The sequence below is a fragment of the Rhyacophila brunnea genome, unplaced genomic scaffold (genome assembly GCF_057557595.1).
Source record: "Rhyacophila brunnea isolate RB1 unplaced genomic scaffold, BYU_Rbru_1.0 scaffold_3, whole genome shotgun sequence".
Taxonomy (NCBI): domain Eukaryota; kingdom Metazoa; phylum Arthropoda; class Insecta; order Trichoptera; family Rhyacophilidae; genus Rhyacophila; species Rhyacophila brunnea.
Genome location: NW_028232965.1, coordinates 46,571,081 through 46,591,709, shown reverse-complemented (window position 1 = coordinate 46,591,709; position 20,629 = coordinate 46,571,081). Strand labels below are relative to the sequence as shown.

The following is a 20,629-nucleotide window of genomic DNA, read 5'->3' as shown; positions in this document are numbered from 1 at the left end:
TGTGTTATTTATAATAATATTTTAACATTTTGTTGCAACCCCTTGATACTGTGACAAATATAACCATAGTTTATTACTATTTGTGAGGTTAAATTCCTGAAAAATTCTGCAAATACATACATTTATCACCCATAGTAACAGGATTCCATTTGAATGAATAAACCAATGTGCAATATGCTAACATGAAGTTAGCATAATTTATCAGTTTATCTACAAAAATATATAATAATATACAATATGTTAATGAGTGTTCAATTCTTTCAGATAATACATCTGGGATAAATTATCAAATAAATAGATCAGCCTCCTGTTAGGTCAATGCCTATCTATATTCAGTCCCCTTTGATCACCCATAGAAATGATAAAGATGTACATGTACATAATAACTTTTTTCTATATTAATATGATGAGAATAATACCTGAAAGCAGTTTGTACAGTGTGTGCCAGGATATCTTGAGCTTGTATGGAGAATGCCGATATGTGTCGATCACACTTGAGGAAGTGAAGAAGCTCTGAACTGTTTGCCATCCAAAACGCTTGTACTGATGCATCAGAGTACTTTTCCTATTCAAAATATAAATGTTTATAATCATTTTATGTAAAATCATCCACAAATGTACTATAACTTATTCAGATAGTTGAGGCCGTGATTCTAGATCAGCCCAAACAGTTCCTTTGCTACGTATCATAATGCAGAATTAGTCTATATTGCATATCATAAATTGTTCAAAAGAGCATGATTTACGTCATATTGCGAGCCTAATACTACATGGTTCCAAGTGTAACTCTTATTTCTCCAAAAATAAACACTTAGAACCTTTTAGTTCTGCAATCACGATATGACGATTTAGATTTCAGATAGAATCTTTCCGCACATCGTCAGGACCGATTCATTCAATTTTTCCTTATACTAGAGAATATTTTCTTTAAATTGGACAATGGCTAATAGTCCATTCTCACGTGCATGGATTTACTGCTGACAGTACTATCACTTCCCTCCATTTTGAATGTGAAAACAAACTGTCACTTTTATTTTTAGTATTCTTTTTTATCGTCTGCATTTTAGGGTTTGGAGGTAGATAATTAACACACCGGAATTGTTTCGGAAACGACGAGTTTATTTGGTGTTAATATATACTAGATTACTACATTTTATATAATTTATTTTATCCGTACGAAATGTGCGTTGCGCGAGCGAACAGTGTTTTCTCCGTGCTGTCAAAGAAGCTTCTCCCCGCCAAAAAAAACCGTCACACTCGCGAGCTGTGCACAAAATGCGGCGTTGCCATACGTATTTTTTTTTGACAATGTTGCCGGTCAGATATTTATTAGACAGATATTAAACATTATTTAATTATTTTCGCAATCAGCCGTTACTATTTGTTGGCTTCGATACCGATTCGGGCCTCTCAAGATACACAAAGACATCCCCAAATGGGGACCATACGGGGGTGTCACAGTACATATTATAAGAAATTGCAAGTGTAAACACATATTGTGCGAGTTACACGATTGCATGCATGGATCAAAAATGTTCAGCGTCTTTTGAATTTTCATTTTCGATATTTGGAACTTGTGTGATATCTGCGCCTGCGCAATAGAACGATAGTGGGGAACATTTTGACATTTACAATTTTCACAATTAGTACTCCACAATGACAACAACGCGCCTGCTTAATCTGGAAGAATAAGATTCGTGAGACAGTCAGCACTTTTACGCGGAAACAGTTATTATCATGATAGTTTAATTTAGACACTATTGGTGCCAGTAAATCCATACACACGTACAGGCGCTATAATTCTGCATTAAGATAGCAATTTAATAATGTCTATAAAATATACATAATCCTTTGAAGTAGAGGCTTTAATTTTGAATTAAAATAATGTTTTCAATTCAACTAAGAGAGTAGCCGTAGAGTAGTAGACACATGGCCACCGTTGCATTTTTTTAAATAAGTCATATTTTAGTACCTATATGTATGTAAAGCCCAAAACAAATTTTGGAGTTAGGCCGTTGTACCACTCACTATCAGTTAATATATAAAAGAATTTTAACAATATCTACTTACCAATATATTAAAATCTCCATAATTATATAACAAATATATTTGTGTTTCATAAGTTTTTTTAGTGATATAGAGATATAAAATGTAATTTTTACCAGTACAGTATTCTGAATAAGAGTAGCAATGTGATGCAGCAGAGCGGTGAGTTTGTGCGCTCTCTCGGTGGGAGACAACTCAGGCCTGTAGTGGGTGGAAGCTCGATATCTAATAATATAAAGACAGCATGTTACTAAACCAAGATTTTTAGAAAATAATCATTAATAATGTATTCATTTTCATCCCTGCACCTGCAGTAGAATTGAGACTTAAATTTGAAAGGTTACGCGTCAATTACATTGACCTACTTTACGAGCTATTTGTTGGCGAATTTAAAAGCGGGCCTTTCAGCTACTGCGATTGTGATGATGACACACAAAACTTTCCATTCGCTGAGAAGCCACGAGCCAGCAACTATTTTGACAGAACGTAATTCGTTTTTTTACCGGGAGGATGCTACTGTGCAGACGCAGTAGGCCCACACGCCGGCGTGCAGCATGTAAAGTTGACCAGCTTTTAACTTTTCTCGGTAGATTGTTTACAATCTGCTTGTTAGCTTGTTCAATGATGATGACACTGGGCGACTTTACAGGCAGATTGTAAATTCGCCAACAAGCAGCTCGTAAAGTAGCTGAATGTAATTGACGCTTTAGTGTGTTTAAAAATAACAAACAAATTAATGCTACATATCCGGCAACCGCCAAACATATTTATTAAAAAAATTAAATTAAATTGAATGCATGTATTATCTACCATATTATAACATAATGATTTTTCGTTGTAATCAGCGCTCGAAATGGAAAAAATTACGAACCGGAGCGCTCGATAATTTTACGAAATATTAACACAAATATCTAATTTTATGCGTATTTTATAAAAAGAGTGTGTAAGATTCTTTCGTTATATTACCGGTCGCTAACAGACGGTCAAATTATTTTTCCACGAGACGGAGCGAAAATTTTGGGGATCTTATGAACCGGAACGGCGCTCCGTTGCCTTCCGGTCCATTTCGAGCCCTGGTTGTAATCAATTAAAAAAAATTAAACTTTCACAACATGATATGACATCCAAGAAATATCAACTTCAGCATGTTACCAATTAGGTTATATTACCGGTAGGCGAAACCCTTGTAGAAGAAAAATGTTCTAGCTGAAAAACTCATGATAATGGCCCAAATCCCTAACAGCAACCTCATTGTAGGAGATCATTGTTCACCGAAGTCTTGTATTCGATTCAATAGGTACCAGGAGAGAATCGCTATTAAAAATTTATTAACGACATGGTGACTAACCTGGCACATAAGTATAGTGTGTAAACAGGCGCCAGTTTAAAAGCAGGCGCGTTGACATCCAGTCCTGTGATGACGCTTTGCAGGAATAGCTGTTGACAGTGTTCCGGGAATTCCAGCACCGCCGGCAGAATCGCCTCTTGCCCCCGAGACAATCTATAATTTCAACAATACATCAGAACCAGCAGACACAACATATTCTTCAATTATAAGGTTCTGTATTTAGTTAGCTTTTGCAAAGGGATGAGTGTGAATTAATATCCCACAGGGTTAGAAATTTGTGATACTTTTCCAAAATTTAGGATCCCAATTCCACAACATTGGTAAAAACCTACTTCCACCATCCAAGATTAGTGACATAGTATTAAAAAAAACCTGGGACCAATGGCAAGCGGCTAATAAAACCATATTTACGAATAAGCGTCCAATACTTGTTCGAAATATAAAATTTACCTTTCAAATAGACAAACCAAAACAGTGACCCTAGATATATTAACAACATCCTTATAATTGATCTGGCTCGTATTAACATATTATAATTAATTCAAAGGTGACGCAAACAAAAATAATAAAATAAAAAAATATTAGAAAAATAAATGAGGAGGCTTTGTAGAAATGGTTTGAAGTGACAAAAATTGAAATTATTGCTAAATCCGTTCTATGAACCTACCAGTCCCCATTGTATAGAAAAGAAAATATAAATTAAAAACCAAAATATGTTGTACTTTTCGTAGGTATGTACTCAATGTTCCTGAAAATGTATGCTTGTTTATAGAATTTAATTACCTATTTGTAATTTTTGTTTTTCATTTCTTAGCGTTAATTAATTTTATGTGTGCCCATTTCTACAAACACTTCTCAATTGTATCTTTCTCTTTTAATCATGAAAAATTTATAGTATGTAACTAAATATATTTATTTTTAAAATTTTTAAATTACAAATACTCTGAATATATAATTATTTATTTTAAAATAGTGCCACTATTCAACTGTGGATGCAAAAAATATGGATGAAATTTCTTAAACAAAATATAGCTTTTACGGAAAATGTGACTGAAATAGTAAATTTGCTCAACATACCTATTGTCATGTCCTGAGCCGCCACTTTTGGCACTGCAAATGCTTTTCGTTTCGACATTACCGTCCAAATCGAACGTCGTTTCGTAATTATCTTTGTACTGACTGCCAGAATTCTTTCCGCCGGAATTTTGCTGATCCTTATTACTCCCGGCATTCTGAGGACTTCCGATCCCATTGTACGGGGACGCGAAATGGTTTTCCTGGAGAAGATCAGCTTTTGAATTGGCCAGATGCTGCGACAAGATGAGTGACTCGCCGTCTATTTTTGTGTTGTTATTATTGTTATTATTGTATCCAGATATGGAGTCCACGTTATCTATTTGGTTTTTGTTGTAAGACATACCAAAGTTGTCCTGCGAACCCATTTTGTTATTGCCGAGGCTCGGGCTGAGTGCTCTTTGGAAGTCGCTCCCCGCGGTGCTGTTTATACCGCTGGGATCCATCGAGCTTTGCATGCCGTCCAGTTGGCTGTGCATGGAAGGCGACATCGTTTTACTCAGGTTGTCGGGAATGGGTGAGGTTGGCGATCTTCAGATTCAGACACGGGATTGATTTGAGATGTGAATACAGTTTTTTTTAGCAGGGATTTAGTGATTTTTTTTTTTCGATTAATGAGCGGTGTGTGTAATGGTGCAGCGGGGAACGTCACGTGGAACAAACATGCAAACAAATAAAAAATAAGCGTAAGCGAACACAATAGCATTTCCTATAAAAATACCACCATGACAAACAAAAACACTAGTCGAAGAAAAAAATAACTCAAATGAAATGAATCAGTGCTATAAAATGAGCACAATAAGGAATTGTTGAAATCACAACCAGTAAAAACAGTGTCATAACCCGCAATTCGATTTCACAATCACACAACAGGTGGAATGTGTAATTTTCACTTTATCAATCATTAGTCATGGGATAGTGCACACATGTTGTATGTCCAGTTTTACGTTTAGAAAAAATCAAATTTGAAAGATTTCGAATCCATTGGAAATCAAACAAATACCCTATTTGGACATACAATAACAGCATAAAAATAGATGATCCAAATAATTGTTTTATATATTATAACAATTCATTGTAGGTATAAAAAAAACTGGACATACAATACAATGTGCACTAACCCATCGGAATAATATATAAATGAAAATAATACATTCCAGCCGATCTGTTCTTATTGTTTAAATTTTGCATTTGGACTTATAGACACAATTATCGTTTATAGTGGAAAGACATTACATTAATTAAAATAAATCAAAATATATAGTATTTAATTGACATGATTCAATGTCGATTAGGACCGGTTTCATTTACTCAGAGGGACAACTGACAATGTCAATTTCCAATTATTGTTGAAACTGGTCCTGAACATTATTAAATTATATCGATTGCTATACATTTTGTTTTATTTTAACCAATATTATTGCATAAAGTTTTAATGAAAAAATATTTAAAAGAACGTAGGTAGGTAGTCAATATAAATAGGTAGTTAAAAATAATTAAAATTTCTAAGGAACTATCAAAACCTATAAAGATGAAAGAGACATTACATTTTGATTTATACTCTACAATTGATTAAAAAGTGTAGTCAAAAACATTATATCGTTTGCTATTTGCCAGAATATAGTAATGTGAAGTATCAATTAATGAAATAATAACTATTACAGAAATGTGATATTATGAAATCTAAAAATTACTGTGGATATTGATGAAATAAGCTAAACTATAAAAACTCATTATTAGGAATGTGAAATTTCATAAAAGGTTAATATAAAGAAACAAACCTGTCATAAACAGATCCCGAGTCGAAATGCTGTGATTGCGAAAGGTTTCTGCTGAGGCTATTCTCTTGTACGGGATCCATAAATCGGAATGTGGATATGCGGCCAAATTTCAGAAGACATCCATGCTGTAAATATACAAGGAACTTATCATTGTAAGAAAGATAAAAAAGTCCCTTAACTCGTTTAGTGCTGACACCACGACTGGCGCGTTTGGAGCAGTTGGCCATTAGATATGATTAACGTGTTATTTAAATGTGGTAATTAAAAGGTCAGCAGTGATTGTGTTATAATTGATATAATGATTAGGACTTAAAAATCATTTTTATGAAAATGCTTTGCACACATCGAGTGCTTAAAGTCAGACAACGTTATCTACAAAAAAGTGTTTTTTTTTTTTTTTGAGATAACGTTATTTTACATTTACGGCTACGTGATAGTCAAACAACGTTATGTCAATCTTTTCTAATTTCTTATTAAATCGTCAGTAAAGTTTAACGCTAACTACATAAGTTACCCTTGTTTTCATATTTTTTAAAAACTATCCCTATAAATTTTAACATCATCATAAGCAAGATAAATGTACAATACACAATAAATTATAAAATATTAACATTAGGTTTTAAATAAACATTTCCCTTGTTGAGTTACAAGAATCTAAAATAACGATTTTTGGCTCTCCTGTAAAGTTGCACTTTTGTAGATAGTGTTGTTTGACACTAAGCCCTCGACATGTAGTTTGATACATTTATTCTGTATAAATTCAAATATTAAAAATATACTTGATTAAAAAAAATTGAAAATTAAATTATTGTCTAGTGCAGTCAGAATAATCAAGGTGCATTGATACCATTCTGGAGTGAAGTGTATTAATTAATATGATTGACTTATACCCCATTTACACATGCATGGATTTACTGCAGTACGTATTATCGCGGCCATAACAAAAAAAATGCATGTGTAAACACGTATTATAGTGCAAATTGCAATTTTGCATGCATTATTCAATAAAGTTCAGAAGCTTCTGAATTTTCACGCGACAAATGGACCGTGCAATATCTGCGCCTGAGCAGTAGAACAATATTAGCAAACCTGCCGGTAAAAAACAAACTACACTGCGCGAGACTCATTTCGAGGTTAATCGATTTTCACAAGCTGTCAAATAGTACCAAACAATGATAACATCGTGTCTTGCTTACTCTTGAAGAATTAGATTGGCGAGACAGCCAGCACTTTTAGGTGTAAACCGTTATTATCGGGATAGTTTAAAATACACACTATTGGTGCACGTAAATACATGCATTTGTACAGGTGCTATTACACTAATATACAACATTACTATAGGTCAGGGTCAAGGTCATTTCTCCAAGTGTGTCAGATAAATAAAATAAAAATATAATACATACCTATGTTTGACTTATTGTAAATTTACTAAAAAAAGGTTAAGGTACCATATCATTTTCTAATGAAAGTCAATACCATTTAACCAAGGCATAGCTGTCACTCCCAAGATAAAACTGTGCGACCTTAAGTATGCCGATGATGCTATTCAATTCGACAACTCAATCAAAAGCATTCAAGAGACAATGGACAAGCTACACAACAATTTTTTTCTTGTGTCGGTTTAAAAATCAAATAAAGGAAACCAACATATTGTACAATAGCACCTGTTTTGATCTGGATTTTTCAGTCACAGTATCCACGTAAATAAGTCAATGATTATCCATACCATTATGGAGCGGTTTTATTAAAATCATTCTCAATTCTGAATGTGAAATTCATTATGAAGTGTGAATGACTTTGAAATAGAGATGGCTTAAAAAATAGATAAAATAAAACAAACACAGAAAAAACTACCTGCAAAAAGGTTGTGTGATAAATCCGCTCTCCGTCGATGTAGATTTCTGCATCAGCATGGCGCGGAGTGACAGTGACCAGTCCTTCAGTTGTCGCCAGGACGCAGTGACGAGGCTGGATGGAAGGACCGTACAGCTGTAGCGCGGCACCATTTGCAGACCCAACCTGGATTACAAAAAGAAAACATCATATTCGTGATGTCACATTAAATTTGTTCAAACGGACATAATACTAACAGTGAATATGCTCAACTCTGCCACAGAAGGAAATGAAAATATATGAATAGTCGAGTAGAAGTATCAAACTACCACGCAGAAGGTCCTCGACTCTTCAGGTCTTCAGGTTCATCTAGGTCTTCTTACACATTCTCGACATTCCTCTAACTACTCTTCTGTGTATTTTTCAAGAACTGGTTCATTGATTTTGAGTCTTCTTCTTCGTCTTTGACCATTGAATTTGAGTCTTACCAGAATTATATCTTATAGTCTTCCCAGTGATAGAATGCAAATACCACATATTTCAATGTGTATCGGTTAGAATCACAGAATTTTGACAGACCGAACAAAGGGGTTTGTTGGATGACACAACCAGAATTAAAGAATGTAATAAAGATGTGACGTATGTTCACTCGTATTGTTATATATTTATGTAGGTGGTTGTAGATTTAAGTGGACTGTATGGGAGGGCAGGGTAGGAACAGCGGAGGGAGTATGAGCTCAGGAAAATTAATATTACAAGCATTTTAAAAGATTCAATAATAACCTGAGTATCAATGCACGTGGATATTTATTTCTTATTGGTAATCCTCCTTTCCATTACACGTTCTGCTACTCGTAGTTTTTTGATTTCTCTTACATTAAAGATCCATGATTCGTGTCCTGCCGAATAGTCTCAAATACTAGCAATATCGAATGTCCGTTTCATTTACATAACAAACTTCAATGCTTATTATGATAGAGATGAAAATATTGAAAATAACATAATATTCTTTAACACATGTTTAAGTTTATTCCATATTTCTCCAAACTCGAAAATTGTACCTTCTTACAGCAACACTCAGAAGATAACTCACTTCCCTGTGTCAGCCTAAATATTGAATGTGGATGGTGGAACTCTTATTATTTATTTTATTAACTCACCTCAAGGACATCAGTTCCCAGTCTAACGCTGACTGCATTTTCGGCTGGTGTTCCATCAGGCAGCGTCTCCGTGAGGACTCCAACGCAACTGGACCCTCCCCCACTTCCACTCACCCGCAGCGACCCGGATTTCTTCTTCCGTTTCCGAAGCTGGGAATCTGCTGGGCGACGCCGCACGTGGAACATGATGGAACCTGAGAAAAAAAGAAGAGAGAATTTGTTATTATCTATCATTTATATCAAAGAAACAGGACAATGCCAAATGAGAGACATCATTAATAACTTTTTTTTAAAAGTCAAATCATGATGAGGATCCATGGATTGAAATTTATGATACCTTTACATTACATTACATCACCATGTTCGATCCTAAGAGAATCATAATATGGGCCTCCACAGGGTGGAGGTTGTATCAGCTGATTTTTGTTTATACGAGAAATAGATATTCGCCACTTGCTCAATCTATTAGGTCCATACTCTGGGTCTAAACAGACATTTTTTTTTTTTTTTTTTGAATTATTAATAACCATGTCCTTGCTTTTTCGTACAAGGTGGTTTGTTAGTAATTTTGAACAATCACAAACACCCAGGCTTTGAGAAAAATACATAAATGTTTTTGTCATGACCGGGAATCGAACCCAGAACTCTCGGGTGGAAGGCCAGCGCCTTATCCACTGCACCGCGAGAGCCGCCTCTAAACATACATTGAAAAATATGTGAATATAGAATTCGAACCCAGGACCCACGACATTAAAATTCGGCACATCACCGCTCGGCCATTGTGGGCGTAAACATAAATTAACTGAAACTTAACAAACTTAAAGCTAGTGTACGAATTTGTACTGTTTGTGAAATATTAGTTTGCGAAAACCTTAACTTTTTCAAACTTATTATTCAAAGATGTCAAAGAAAACTGTTGTCGATGGACACATAAATATCATTTTATATAAGTGGATGTAAAAAAAGGTGTCAATTAATTTATATTCCAAGTAATGTGGTCCGAGTTTTATTTGCCAGGTCAGCACTGAGATAAAAACGCCTTACGTTATTAGTATTACAAACGAAAATTTTTGTAATATACATAGAATATTTAAATGAACAATCACAAAAAATCGCAACATATGCACAGTTTTTTTTAACAATTTCGCTTAGGCCTCCTTTTTATAATGCTCCCAAGGCTATTAATTATTTTTTCAATGGCTATCAATTTACCCACACTAAAAACGTTGTGAAATCGCCATTAAGTGGTATAGGAAAACTATATATATATATATTAGTATCTACCAAAGTATCTCATGGATCAGGTAATTTGTTTAACTGAGTACGTGTCTGAAAAAATTGAAGGTAGGTACTGAGAAAAATTCATAATTTGAAAAGTGTGTATTGTGACGTGAAAAGGTTGGAAATCCCTGGACTTATGCCATTTCACATTTAAAAATAATCTTATAATGAACTCATACCACACACACAATATAAAAAAACCAAGACTTTTAGTGTCTGGAAATTGTATCAAATGAATTATTTTATTTTATATATGAATAATATTTATATGAAAGCGGGTGAAAATCATAATACGACGTGTTTATACAATAAAAGTCTATAGCACGCAAAACGACCCAAGGATAAAATATAAGTACGTGACTTCAGTAAGAACGTGACCATAAAGCTTCAAGATTCGTAAAGTTTTATGATGTGCGCTTGCTCCTTTGAGCTTAGTTTTACTCCGCTAAAAGCTCAAAAGTTTTTAGCGGCAGTGTTGCAGAATAGTGATGCAAATCTAATTTACTTGTTATTCTTACAAGGTGATAAATTCAGAAACACAACTATTTACTGTTTATGCAACTAGTCAATATATTCCTTATTTATAATAATGCTTGTTGGGACAATAACACAATTATTTAAGGTTACTCACTATCTTGGCCTTCTTCACTCGCAGTGAATCACTATTGTGTGTGGAAATATATATAGAAATGCTTTATCCGGTGTAAAGATGATTCCTTATTCAAATTGTATTATATTTAAATTAAATTAAACTTTTTTTGTTTCGCTAAATATCGAAAAAACACGCACCATTTTTTATAATTTGACTGTTGGTCTTCTCGTAACCCAAGACTGCCAGACTGCCCAAGAGCATCCATTCAAACCATCAACTAACAAAATCGGTTCGGTAATTTTCAAAGAAATTTGTGTAGCATACAAAATTATATAGGTAATAATATGTGTATATTATAAATACAGAGAGAACATCTATTGTCAAAATATAAATAATCAAGAAAAATCAAAAATATGATTTGCGATTTACCAACTTAATGTTCATGCAAAATATAGAATTTTAAAAAAGCCCTCTGTGAAAGTCTATCATGTCGTACCCATGTATCACAAAAATCCCTGTCAGACGAACCAACGGGAGAATCCTTTCCCATTTAAATGAAGTATGGAAATCAGAGCTGGAAATGAATCCGGAACCAAATCATCAAATCAGGAACGGAAGCTTTAATTCCGATTCTTTCGAACCCGAAAATGTCAGAATTCCGAAGATTCCATAGCTTCTGAATTTTGTAATATTTTTGTTCTATATAAGTGTTGAAAAATATATTATTTAACATATTAATATATCATACATTCCTACGTAGGTAATGTTTTATAAGTTTCTTTTTACTAATGTGGTTATACACTCAAATTTAAATTAAATATCCACAATATACCTACGTATAGTTATAAGTTATAATATAAATAATTAGATACAGTGGGTAGACCTGAAACCTAGAATAGAGGTCCCAACAGCTCTGATGGGGACACTCCCAGAGGAAAGGATGTGATCGGAATCCTTAAATTCAATCTACCACATAAAAATTATATTATATACAATTACATAGTATAGTAACTAACACCTTTTTTATTAGATTAAAAAAAAAAGGAATGTTTTTGTCCTTCTGCGAGTTGGACTGTAAAAATATATGTCAACCCTAATCTATCACATTCATTTCACTATGCTAAAACGAATACAGATATATCACTTGATTCGTTAGAATACAATAGTTCCTCGCGTGTACGATTGGATCGCTGTGTTATGTCCATAATGATCTCTCACGCGAGTGTGACAATTGACAATGTCTATTATTTGCATGTCATTGTAGTTGAAATGTTATACGTTATACTAAACAACCAGTGAGTCGATCGTATCAACAATGAAAGAGGAATGTGTCAGACCGAACAAAGAAATCGTCGTGCATACCTACTGAACAAGAACATTACAGAAGAGAATAACGAATAATAATTATTGAACTTTCTTTATGGAGATTGAGACATTTTGAGGCTATCGAAGAGTGAATCGTCAAAGATTGGACACAAGAATATTAAGACGATTCGCTCTTTCTATCTGTCTTAAGCCGGTCGCACATCTAATGTCGTCTTGACTGCAACGCGTCGAATATGTCAATGTGATTTTGTTGATATTCACAAAACACATGTAATTTAAAGTACATTCGCACACAGAACGAAAGCGACATTTTATTTTGAACAGCTGGTGTCGCAAGACCAAAATAACGCACTTCGTCATTCATTTGGCTAGCCGCGTGACGTCATATTGAAGAATATACATAATTGCGCCGAGTTTTGTTTTATGTCTATATCCGAGTCGAGACGATTTTCAATGTGCGACTGGGCTAAAATAAACATGTAACTACTACCCTGTTTAAAACAAAATAATACGTACTTATTATAATCATACCACAATATGATAAGGTTTGATGGTTTTAGCATAAAACAATACGTAGGCACCGAGCGAGAGAAAGCGATGTAACAAGTATAGTCGACAATAGCAACCGTAACAATAATCACATTAGTCCTGCCTAGATCTTGCGCACGTGAAAAATAGTATCTGCGAATATTCGTGGATAAATGGGTCCAATATAAACAGTATCTTTGTATTTTAATGACTTTATAGAATCTATATAAAGATAGTAGATACTGCGTTTATTTTTACCATTAAAAAGGTAAAACTCATGTAACTTTTCCAAATACACGGCAGCAAACAGTACTGTGGTTTTTGAATTTAAAATAAGTATCTACACTGAAAAAATCAGAGCAATACTTACCCCTAAATAAAAAAAATAAAAAAACAAGAGATTGACACATTGGCATTATAAAGAGGTAAGTATGTTTAGCAATATTCAATTATTCTTTCCAATTATTATTGAGGATTCGGAACAGATCTATCAAACAAAATGACAAAAAAATATGTAGGCTTGGGGTAGTTGATTGGAAAAATGTAAGCCGTACACTTTTTACGTGTACGATATTATCATACTAATTCAATCCTGTGAACCAGTGATACCGGCCGTATTTCGAGTAGGTATCCATTAATTCCGGGATAAGTATCTTCATTGGTATCTACGTAACATCACGAAATTCTCGGGATTAAATTTTTAAACATGTTCCGTAAAAATTGTCATAATATGACAAAGTAAAAAAACCCGTTGTTTTGATTGAATATACATAATTTGAAAACATCTCATGCATATACACACACTAGAAAAATCAATTTGTAGAAAAAATATGACACCCGATGGGACTTGAACCTGTATTCGCGCCAGTATGCTTGGGCGACAACACAATACGATTACAATACGACACTCGACTTTTTTCTACAAAATGATTTTTTCTAGTGTGTGTGTGTATAATATGCATGAAATCAAATCCCGACATTCGGAAATTCCAATTTTGCGTAGGGACGAAAAATATGGACACTTATTTTTTGCAGTTTTACGTGAAAATCAATAGTGCGAAAATCCATAATAAATCTGCATTTATAAATTGGTCATCTTATGCTAGAATCTAGGATAGGATTATCATTGTGTAGCAGTCAATATTACGATGTTCCCAAGTAAGAGCGGAATGCAGAAACATTTGTCATAACTAAAATTTCCTTAGCAGAAAACACTATGCAGAAACATTGTCCTTAGTTAAGATCATTTCTATTGAAAATAATACCATATTTAAAAATTCTCTTTCCTATAGTTTAGGTAAATTATTTTATAATTGTTAAACGATGACAAAAATATGACAACTGCATTTTATAAATGCAATAACTATAACTATAAATACATATTAATATTTAATTATAATACTCTTATCTTTCCGTTATAAGTCATTATACGTGATTCCACAGGCACCGCAAGATATTTTTTTAACATGGTAACACACAAGTGTCATTCTTCACCTGGGATTTTGTATTTCTGCGGGCTGGCGTATAAAAGTAAAATAATATTCTGCAAGTACATGCCAAACGAATTAACACTATCAATATCCATATTGAGATCATTGTCAAATGAATTTGAGTGTATGGACTGTTTTATAGACATGCGAATTTATTTTGACAGCAGCTGTCAGTGGTAAATGGTAATACAGAAGGGGGCGTGTTCATAACAAAAGTAGTCTATGGTTTTTTTTTTTTTTTTTTTTTTGTGATTTTACCGAGGCTTTGACTGCGACTCGCTGTCATATCGCCTCTTCTCTTCTAGAAGGGGATCCTTCGATCAGGTCCTCACTCCTATTCTGTTAAATGGCTTTATAGTTATTTTGTCTAGCTCTTCCGTCTTTCTTTCTTTCTTCTTTAGACGCCAGTGTTTTATGCACCAGAATCGCTCTCCTCCGTATCCATCCCTTCTGTATTTTCGATACATCGTGTAATCATTGAATTTCAGATAGTCTAATTCAGACCTCAGCCAAGTCTCTGAGATTAATGCTATTGAAATTTTTTGTCTTATTAAGTAGAGTTCTATATCATCCTTTTTTTGCTTCATACTTCTGGCATTCCATTGTAAAATCCTAATTTGTTTTTTATTATCCATTTTGCTCCAGAACCTCCCCTAGAATTTCCTTTAAGTGTCCTTCTTTGAATTGTTTGCATACCCAGTCCACTGCTTTAATTATTAGTTGTTTAATGATCTGCTGCCAGTCTCCCCCTTTCAGCAAGACTTTCATAATTTCTCCCATCGCGTTAATCTTCCCCTTTGAATTTTTTTAATTTTTTGTAGGCTTTACGCTACTACCTGTAGATATTATTGTTGAGCCTGAAGCTTCTACCACCGCTTCTTCTTTCTTTTTGTTTTCCTTAGTTTTTTGAATTGTTTCGCTTTCATCTCTTCCTACGATTTTTTTTTGTTTTAATATGTCAGCATAGCTATTATTTAACATATTTTTTTTTGCTTCCTTGAAAGGTATGTTCATTTTTTTCATTGCTTCTTTGCAATTCTTTTCCTCTTGCCACTTTGGGCATTTTTGGCTGTTTGCCGCGTGGTTACCTTTGCAATTGATGCACGTAATTTCCTCATTTTTTTCGCAGGTTTTGTGGTTTTCACCACACTTAGGGCACGTTTCTACTGTACGTCCGCAATTGTTCGCGATATGCCCATATCGCCAGCATTTGTAGCATTGCATAACCCTGAATACATACGGTTCTACAGCAAAAGAGACTCCATATATGTAAATTGTTCTCGGCAATATTTTCTCCCCAAATTTAATACTGACTGACGAGGTCTTTGTCAGCTCTCCTGTATCACCTTTTCTTGTCAACCTCTTAAGGTTGATTACTTTTGCATCACTTTTGATTTCCATTTGCAGTTCTTGGAGGTCCATATCAATATCGACTTTTCTTATTACTCCATAAGAGCAGGAGTCATTCTCTTTGGTCACAAAACCGAGATCTTTGAGTTCTCCAGCTTGTTTCACTTTATCTGCTTCTTTTTCGTCTTCTACTTGGATGTACGTCTTTAAATTTTTATTGTAAATTTTCTGTACTTTTACTCCTGCCTTATGCAGCATCTGCGCTATTTTCAATTTTAATGGAATTTTACTTCCCGTCGCTATCATGACGATGTTTTGGTTTCCCTTTGGAGTGACCCCAGAGTCTCTTCTGGGTTTTTTTCCAGAGGTCACCGTCTGCCATTCTTCTTCTTTTTCTCCAACCACTTCCTCTTCATCATCGTTTCTTTTCTTCTTCGTTTTTTTGGTTTCATTCACTTCCATCGTGGTGTTTTCCATTTTATTGCTTTTGCCGTTCACGCGGTCTTGGAATTCGCGCAACAGTGTGAACAAAAAACAGTGTGGACAACCTCTCGCTTCACAGCGTTTGACGCACTCCCCACACAAAGTGCACTATCCGTGCAACAATAAATATTTTTCACTTTTTCTCAAGCACTGGCACTGATTGTCAAAATCACATGGGACCACACATGTTGAGTTTATTGTCAAATTCATTTACAAACAATATTATTTTTGTTGTATCCCGCATTTATAACCGTTCGCGAGTAACCAGGCGAATAGCGTCCCGAATACGCAAGCGAAGTTGTACAACCTCACTCCACCGCTGTTGGCTTCCGACTGTGTAGTCTATGGTTAAGGATTCCTTAACTAATTGTCTATAGTAAAGTCATGCTTTTCGGCGACTTATCCTTAGGAACGAAATCTTAGATTGTGCATGCTGCTCTAGGCATCTAGACTATAGAGGTACATTTTTTTTAAATATCAATATAAAAAATACCATTTTAATACTTATTTGCTATTCATGTTCATAAAGAGAGAGTTCGATCAATTAGCTAATGTACACGGCCATTAGTTAATTATTTCACAACAAAGTCGTGACATTTACGTTTAATTGAATTAATTTTCACGTTTCGTTTTGTTTACTCGAACAAACAGGTGTTTTTTTAATACTGAACACCAAATTGAACAATGTAACTTTTGTCATTTCAAATATAAAATCCTATCTACTTCATGTACCTACTTACATACAGTTGACTCTCGATTGACCGGCGTCGTTTTAACTGGGCAACGGATTGACTATAACGAACAAAGCTATACCTAATAATCATATTTATCGCAAAGACGTCCGTATGCATTTTTAATGAAATGTTGTGGTCGTGTTAACCAGACATAGCCCTAATGATATTAGTGGAGCCCCTAAGGCCTAAGTGATCCACTAATATCATAATGTTTTGGTGCAATTATAGTCCCACGGTGGCCGAGCTACTAACGCGTCGGCCTATAGCGTCGTGGGTCCCAGGTTCGAATACTGGGTCTGACAAGTACACATACTGTTTTTCAATTTGTGTATGAGTATGGACCTAATAGGATGAGCAAGTGGCTGACATCTATTTCTCGTAAATACATAATCTGATATTATAAACCTCCACCCTGTGAAGACCCATATGGTATTATTAGGATCGGACATGGTGGAAGAAAGAAATAGTCCATAAACTACCAAGACGTGCAGTGAAATTGTGTAAGAACATTATCAGTTTAGAATATTTGCGGCTGCATATTTCCCATTGCACTCGGTAAATCGACAGCAACATATGTATATTTCTGAAACATAATCGATGTATGTTGTAATAGGTAATTAATTGGACTAAGTATCTCGTGAAAAATATATTTTTCAACAAAACACTGAAGCATGGTTTGCATATTATGATAAAAGTCGTATGTTAGTTCTTGCACTTGCTTTGCGCAGTACGCTGTGCGGAATGCAAGTGCCGTTTAGGCTTCTTACGCCGTGTGCGCATCGTCCGGCCGCTTACAGTGTGCTCTGTCACTTACAATGAATAACCCGCAACTCCTTATTTGTGTAATTATGAGATAAATGACTTTCACTTAGTTTTAGTTTGACGTCATATAAATACTAATATTTAAATGATATAAAAAGTTTTTAATTAAAATAAAACAAAATATTATATAATGTTAAATACGTAACTCACGCAATTTTATAATGATAACCGGATTCTCTCACTTAGAAGAATATTACCAACAGCTAAAAATAGACATTGACATATACCTAGGTAGATTTTTAGAAAATCGTGAAAACGTGCGTAATACTAACAATGTAGTAAGCTGTATTGTAAAACTATACAAAAATAACTAATTAAAGTTAACAGAGTAATGACTATGAAAACATAAACATGTAAATAAATAATTTATTAGATTAGATAATTATTCAAATCTCATCAGGCCACCATTATTTAATTCATAAAAATTCCCACGCAAAAATTGAAAATTGCTTTAAAATATTGATTAATTAGCTTCAAACCTTGTCGAAAGCTGTACCTACTCTAATCTGCTAAGACGGCTTACGAGTACACCCACATATTCCAATAAAATTCCTTTCAATGTATGCTAGGCTTAGAAGGGACTTTTTGTATAGGTACATATAAGAAAGCTGGGAATGGTTTATTATTTAAGGCGAAATTCTGTAGTCACATAATATAATACAGTTCTAAGGAATTAATTTACTTCCCCTTAGGTAGTTAATCGAATAAAATAAGTTATTATGTTCTTAGTTATTTATTACTAATAAGGCGGAAAACCTATATAACGAAAGAATTACCGCTTCATATAAATGTAATAATTGAAAAAGGATTAAGACAAAAGAGGAAATTCATATTTCGGAAACTTATTTTCAATATAGCACAATATATGTGACGAATGATAATTGAAATAATGTAAAAAAAAAAAAACACGTTTTTTGTAAAGGAGAAAATGTTGAAAACTATACAGAGGCATAAAACCGTGTGTTCCTGTTCTTAGACACCACCCGTTCAATATCGGATCTAGAATCACGTTGAAGGGAATATTATAATACGTACCTTATTTGGTAAATTTTAACGAGATGTGGACATGTTGGTATTTGAAAATAGAAGCCCTAATTATTGTTATATTATTTTATACTCTTCTCTTCAAGGTCGTTCCTTCTTTTTGACTGAGGATCATAACCACCTTGAAATTCCAAATGCCAAATTTCGAAGGCATCAACTGCCTTCCGCTAATTGCCCTCAGGATCCATGAGACACCGTACGAAAGATGGAGAACACTATTCTTCCATAATATACTTAACATTAACATCCAAATCAGAAACCGTAATAATACGTGTATTTTCCAAAATAAATAGAATGATGTAGCTAAACCTCAGTTTATTTATTCAACCCCCACATCCTGAAGCGGGCTCCCAGGCCAGGATCGTTGGCGCCCTTCTACCTATCGCTAGGGTTAAAAGCAGTGAGGCTCTACAGAAGCGTTTTCCAAATGGTGTTCCAGGTAAAATTAAGAATATGCAGGGTATTTTTTTGTATTTTTTAATAAATCCACTTGAATTATGGAGTATTCGAATATCAACACACAATACGACTTTTTTTTACCATTGGAGCAAATTTATGATGTGTGTTTATCTCACAAATTAGGTCGACGTGTCATGCCGGGCCCCCAGGCTAGAGCCCTGTCAGCCCTCCTACTACTGACTAAGTGACAATATTGTTTTACATTATTATTTAACATGTACTTATTATTTTGTATTTGTATAAAATACGGCCGTAGATTTATCGCATAGTAGCATATATCTACATCTACATTCTACACAATACCTAGGTCATAACGTAACGTAAAATAATATTAATATTATATATGCTTATATATAGGTACAGTGTGCACATACCTGTGTATTTATTTGTATAAGGCACGCGCAGGTACCACTTACCTACGTTGAGAAATACTCCCGAGGAAAATTGGATCCTTTGAAATTAAGTGCCGTGCGTAATTTTATTATTGAACAAGACATCATGGATGGATACGTAAAACGATCGAGTTGGGAAATTCTCCGCCCGTTTATAATAGCGTATGTGCGCTTTTCTTGGGCAATTTTCACCATATAACTAAGTGTGCTCGCCGAGGCGAAACTGTGCCCTGACGTTTTCGCCGTCAATTGTTCGCCCCACCTATCGTCTACCTCTGGTTGTCCGCATTAAAACGTTCTTTCGTAAAAGTATTGATACGATAAGGGTACAGGGTACAAAGCAGCAATACTTTCTTTGGTATCCTAATTTTTTGTTGTTCGGTAGATCAAAAAAAAAATCAATTACAAATTGTACCGATTATTTTATTCTGATACGACTAGGGATTGCAATACCGGTATTTCAAAACCGGGATTTATCGATACCGAAATATCAGTTCTAAAAATCCAAAATACCGGTATTAAGAAGTACACAATATGTATGTTTTTCGAGACTGATTTTTAATTATTCTACAATTAGTATTTAATGACAGGACGTCAAACAAGCTTCAATCCGAGAGGGTTTTTCCCGCAACCAGACCAGCCAGAGCCAGACTTATTTACACAAAGCTATTATTAAGACTAGCAGACTCCACTTCATAAACTAGCTTTTTTGAGGGCATATTTTGGTTCAAAGTATCAATAGATTTAAAGTATTTGTAGTTATACAATATTACTTATCTATACATATTTTTAATGTGAACATAATAATTTTAGGTACTTTAGGTTTTTGGTATAAAATATTAATGTTTCAAGAGATTTAAATAGCAATATGTATTGATACATATTA

At 34.3% G+C, this 20,629-nt stretch overlaps 1 protein-coding gene across 4 annotated transcripts in view; it reads right to left on the bottom strand.

Moving 5' to 3' along the window:
* The window catches only part of cno (adherens junction formation factor afadin), a 362,819-nt gene that overhangs the window by 27,077 nt on the left and 315,113 nt on the right, over positions 1-20,629 (bottom strand). For 2 of the 4 annotated variants that reach the window (XM_085952800.1, XM_085952802.1), the window contains exons 9-15: positions 9,243-9,436; positions 8,104-8,268; positions 6,250-6,374; positions 4,472-4,999; positions 3,395-3,547; positions 2,163-2,271; positions 420-565 (exon numbers count right to left, since the gene is read on the bottom strand). In XM_085952800.1, coding sequence (XP_085808926.1) covers positions 420-565; positions 2,163-2,271; positions 3,395-3,547; positions 4,472-4,999; positions 6,250-6,374; positions 8,104-8,268; positions 9,243-9,436 — 1,420 coding nt within the window. The remainder of the gene's footprint in view (positions 1-419; positions 566-2,162; positions 2,272-3,394; positions 3,548-4,471; positions 5,000-6,249; positions 6,375-8,103; positions 8,269-9,242; positions 9,437-20,629) is intronic. The other 2 variants (XM_085952801.1, XM_085952803.1) reach the window with 2 other exon arrangements.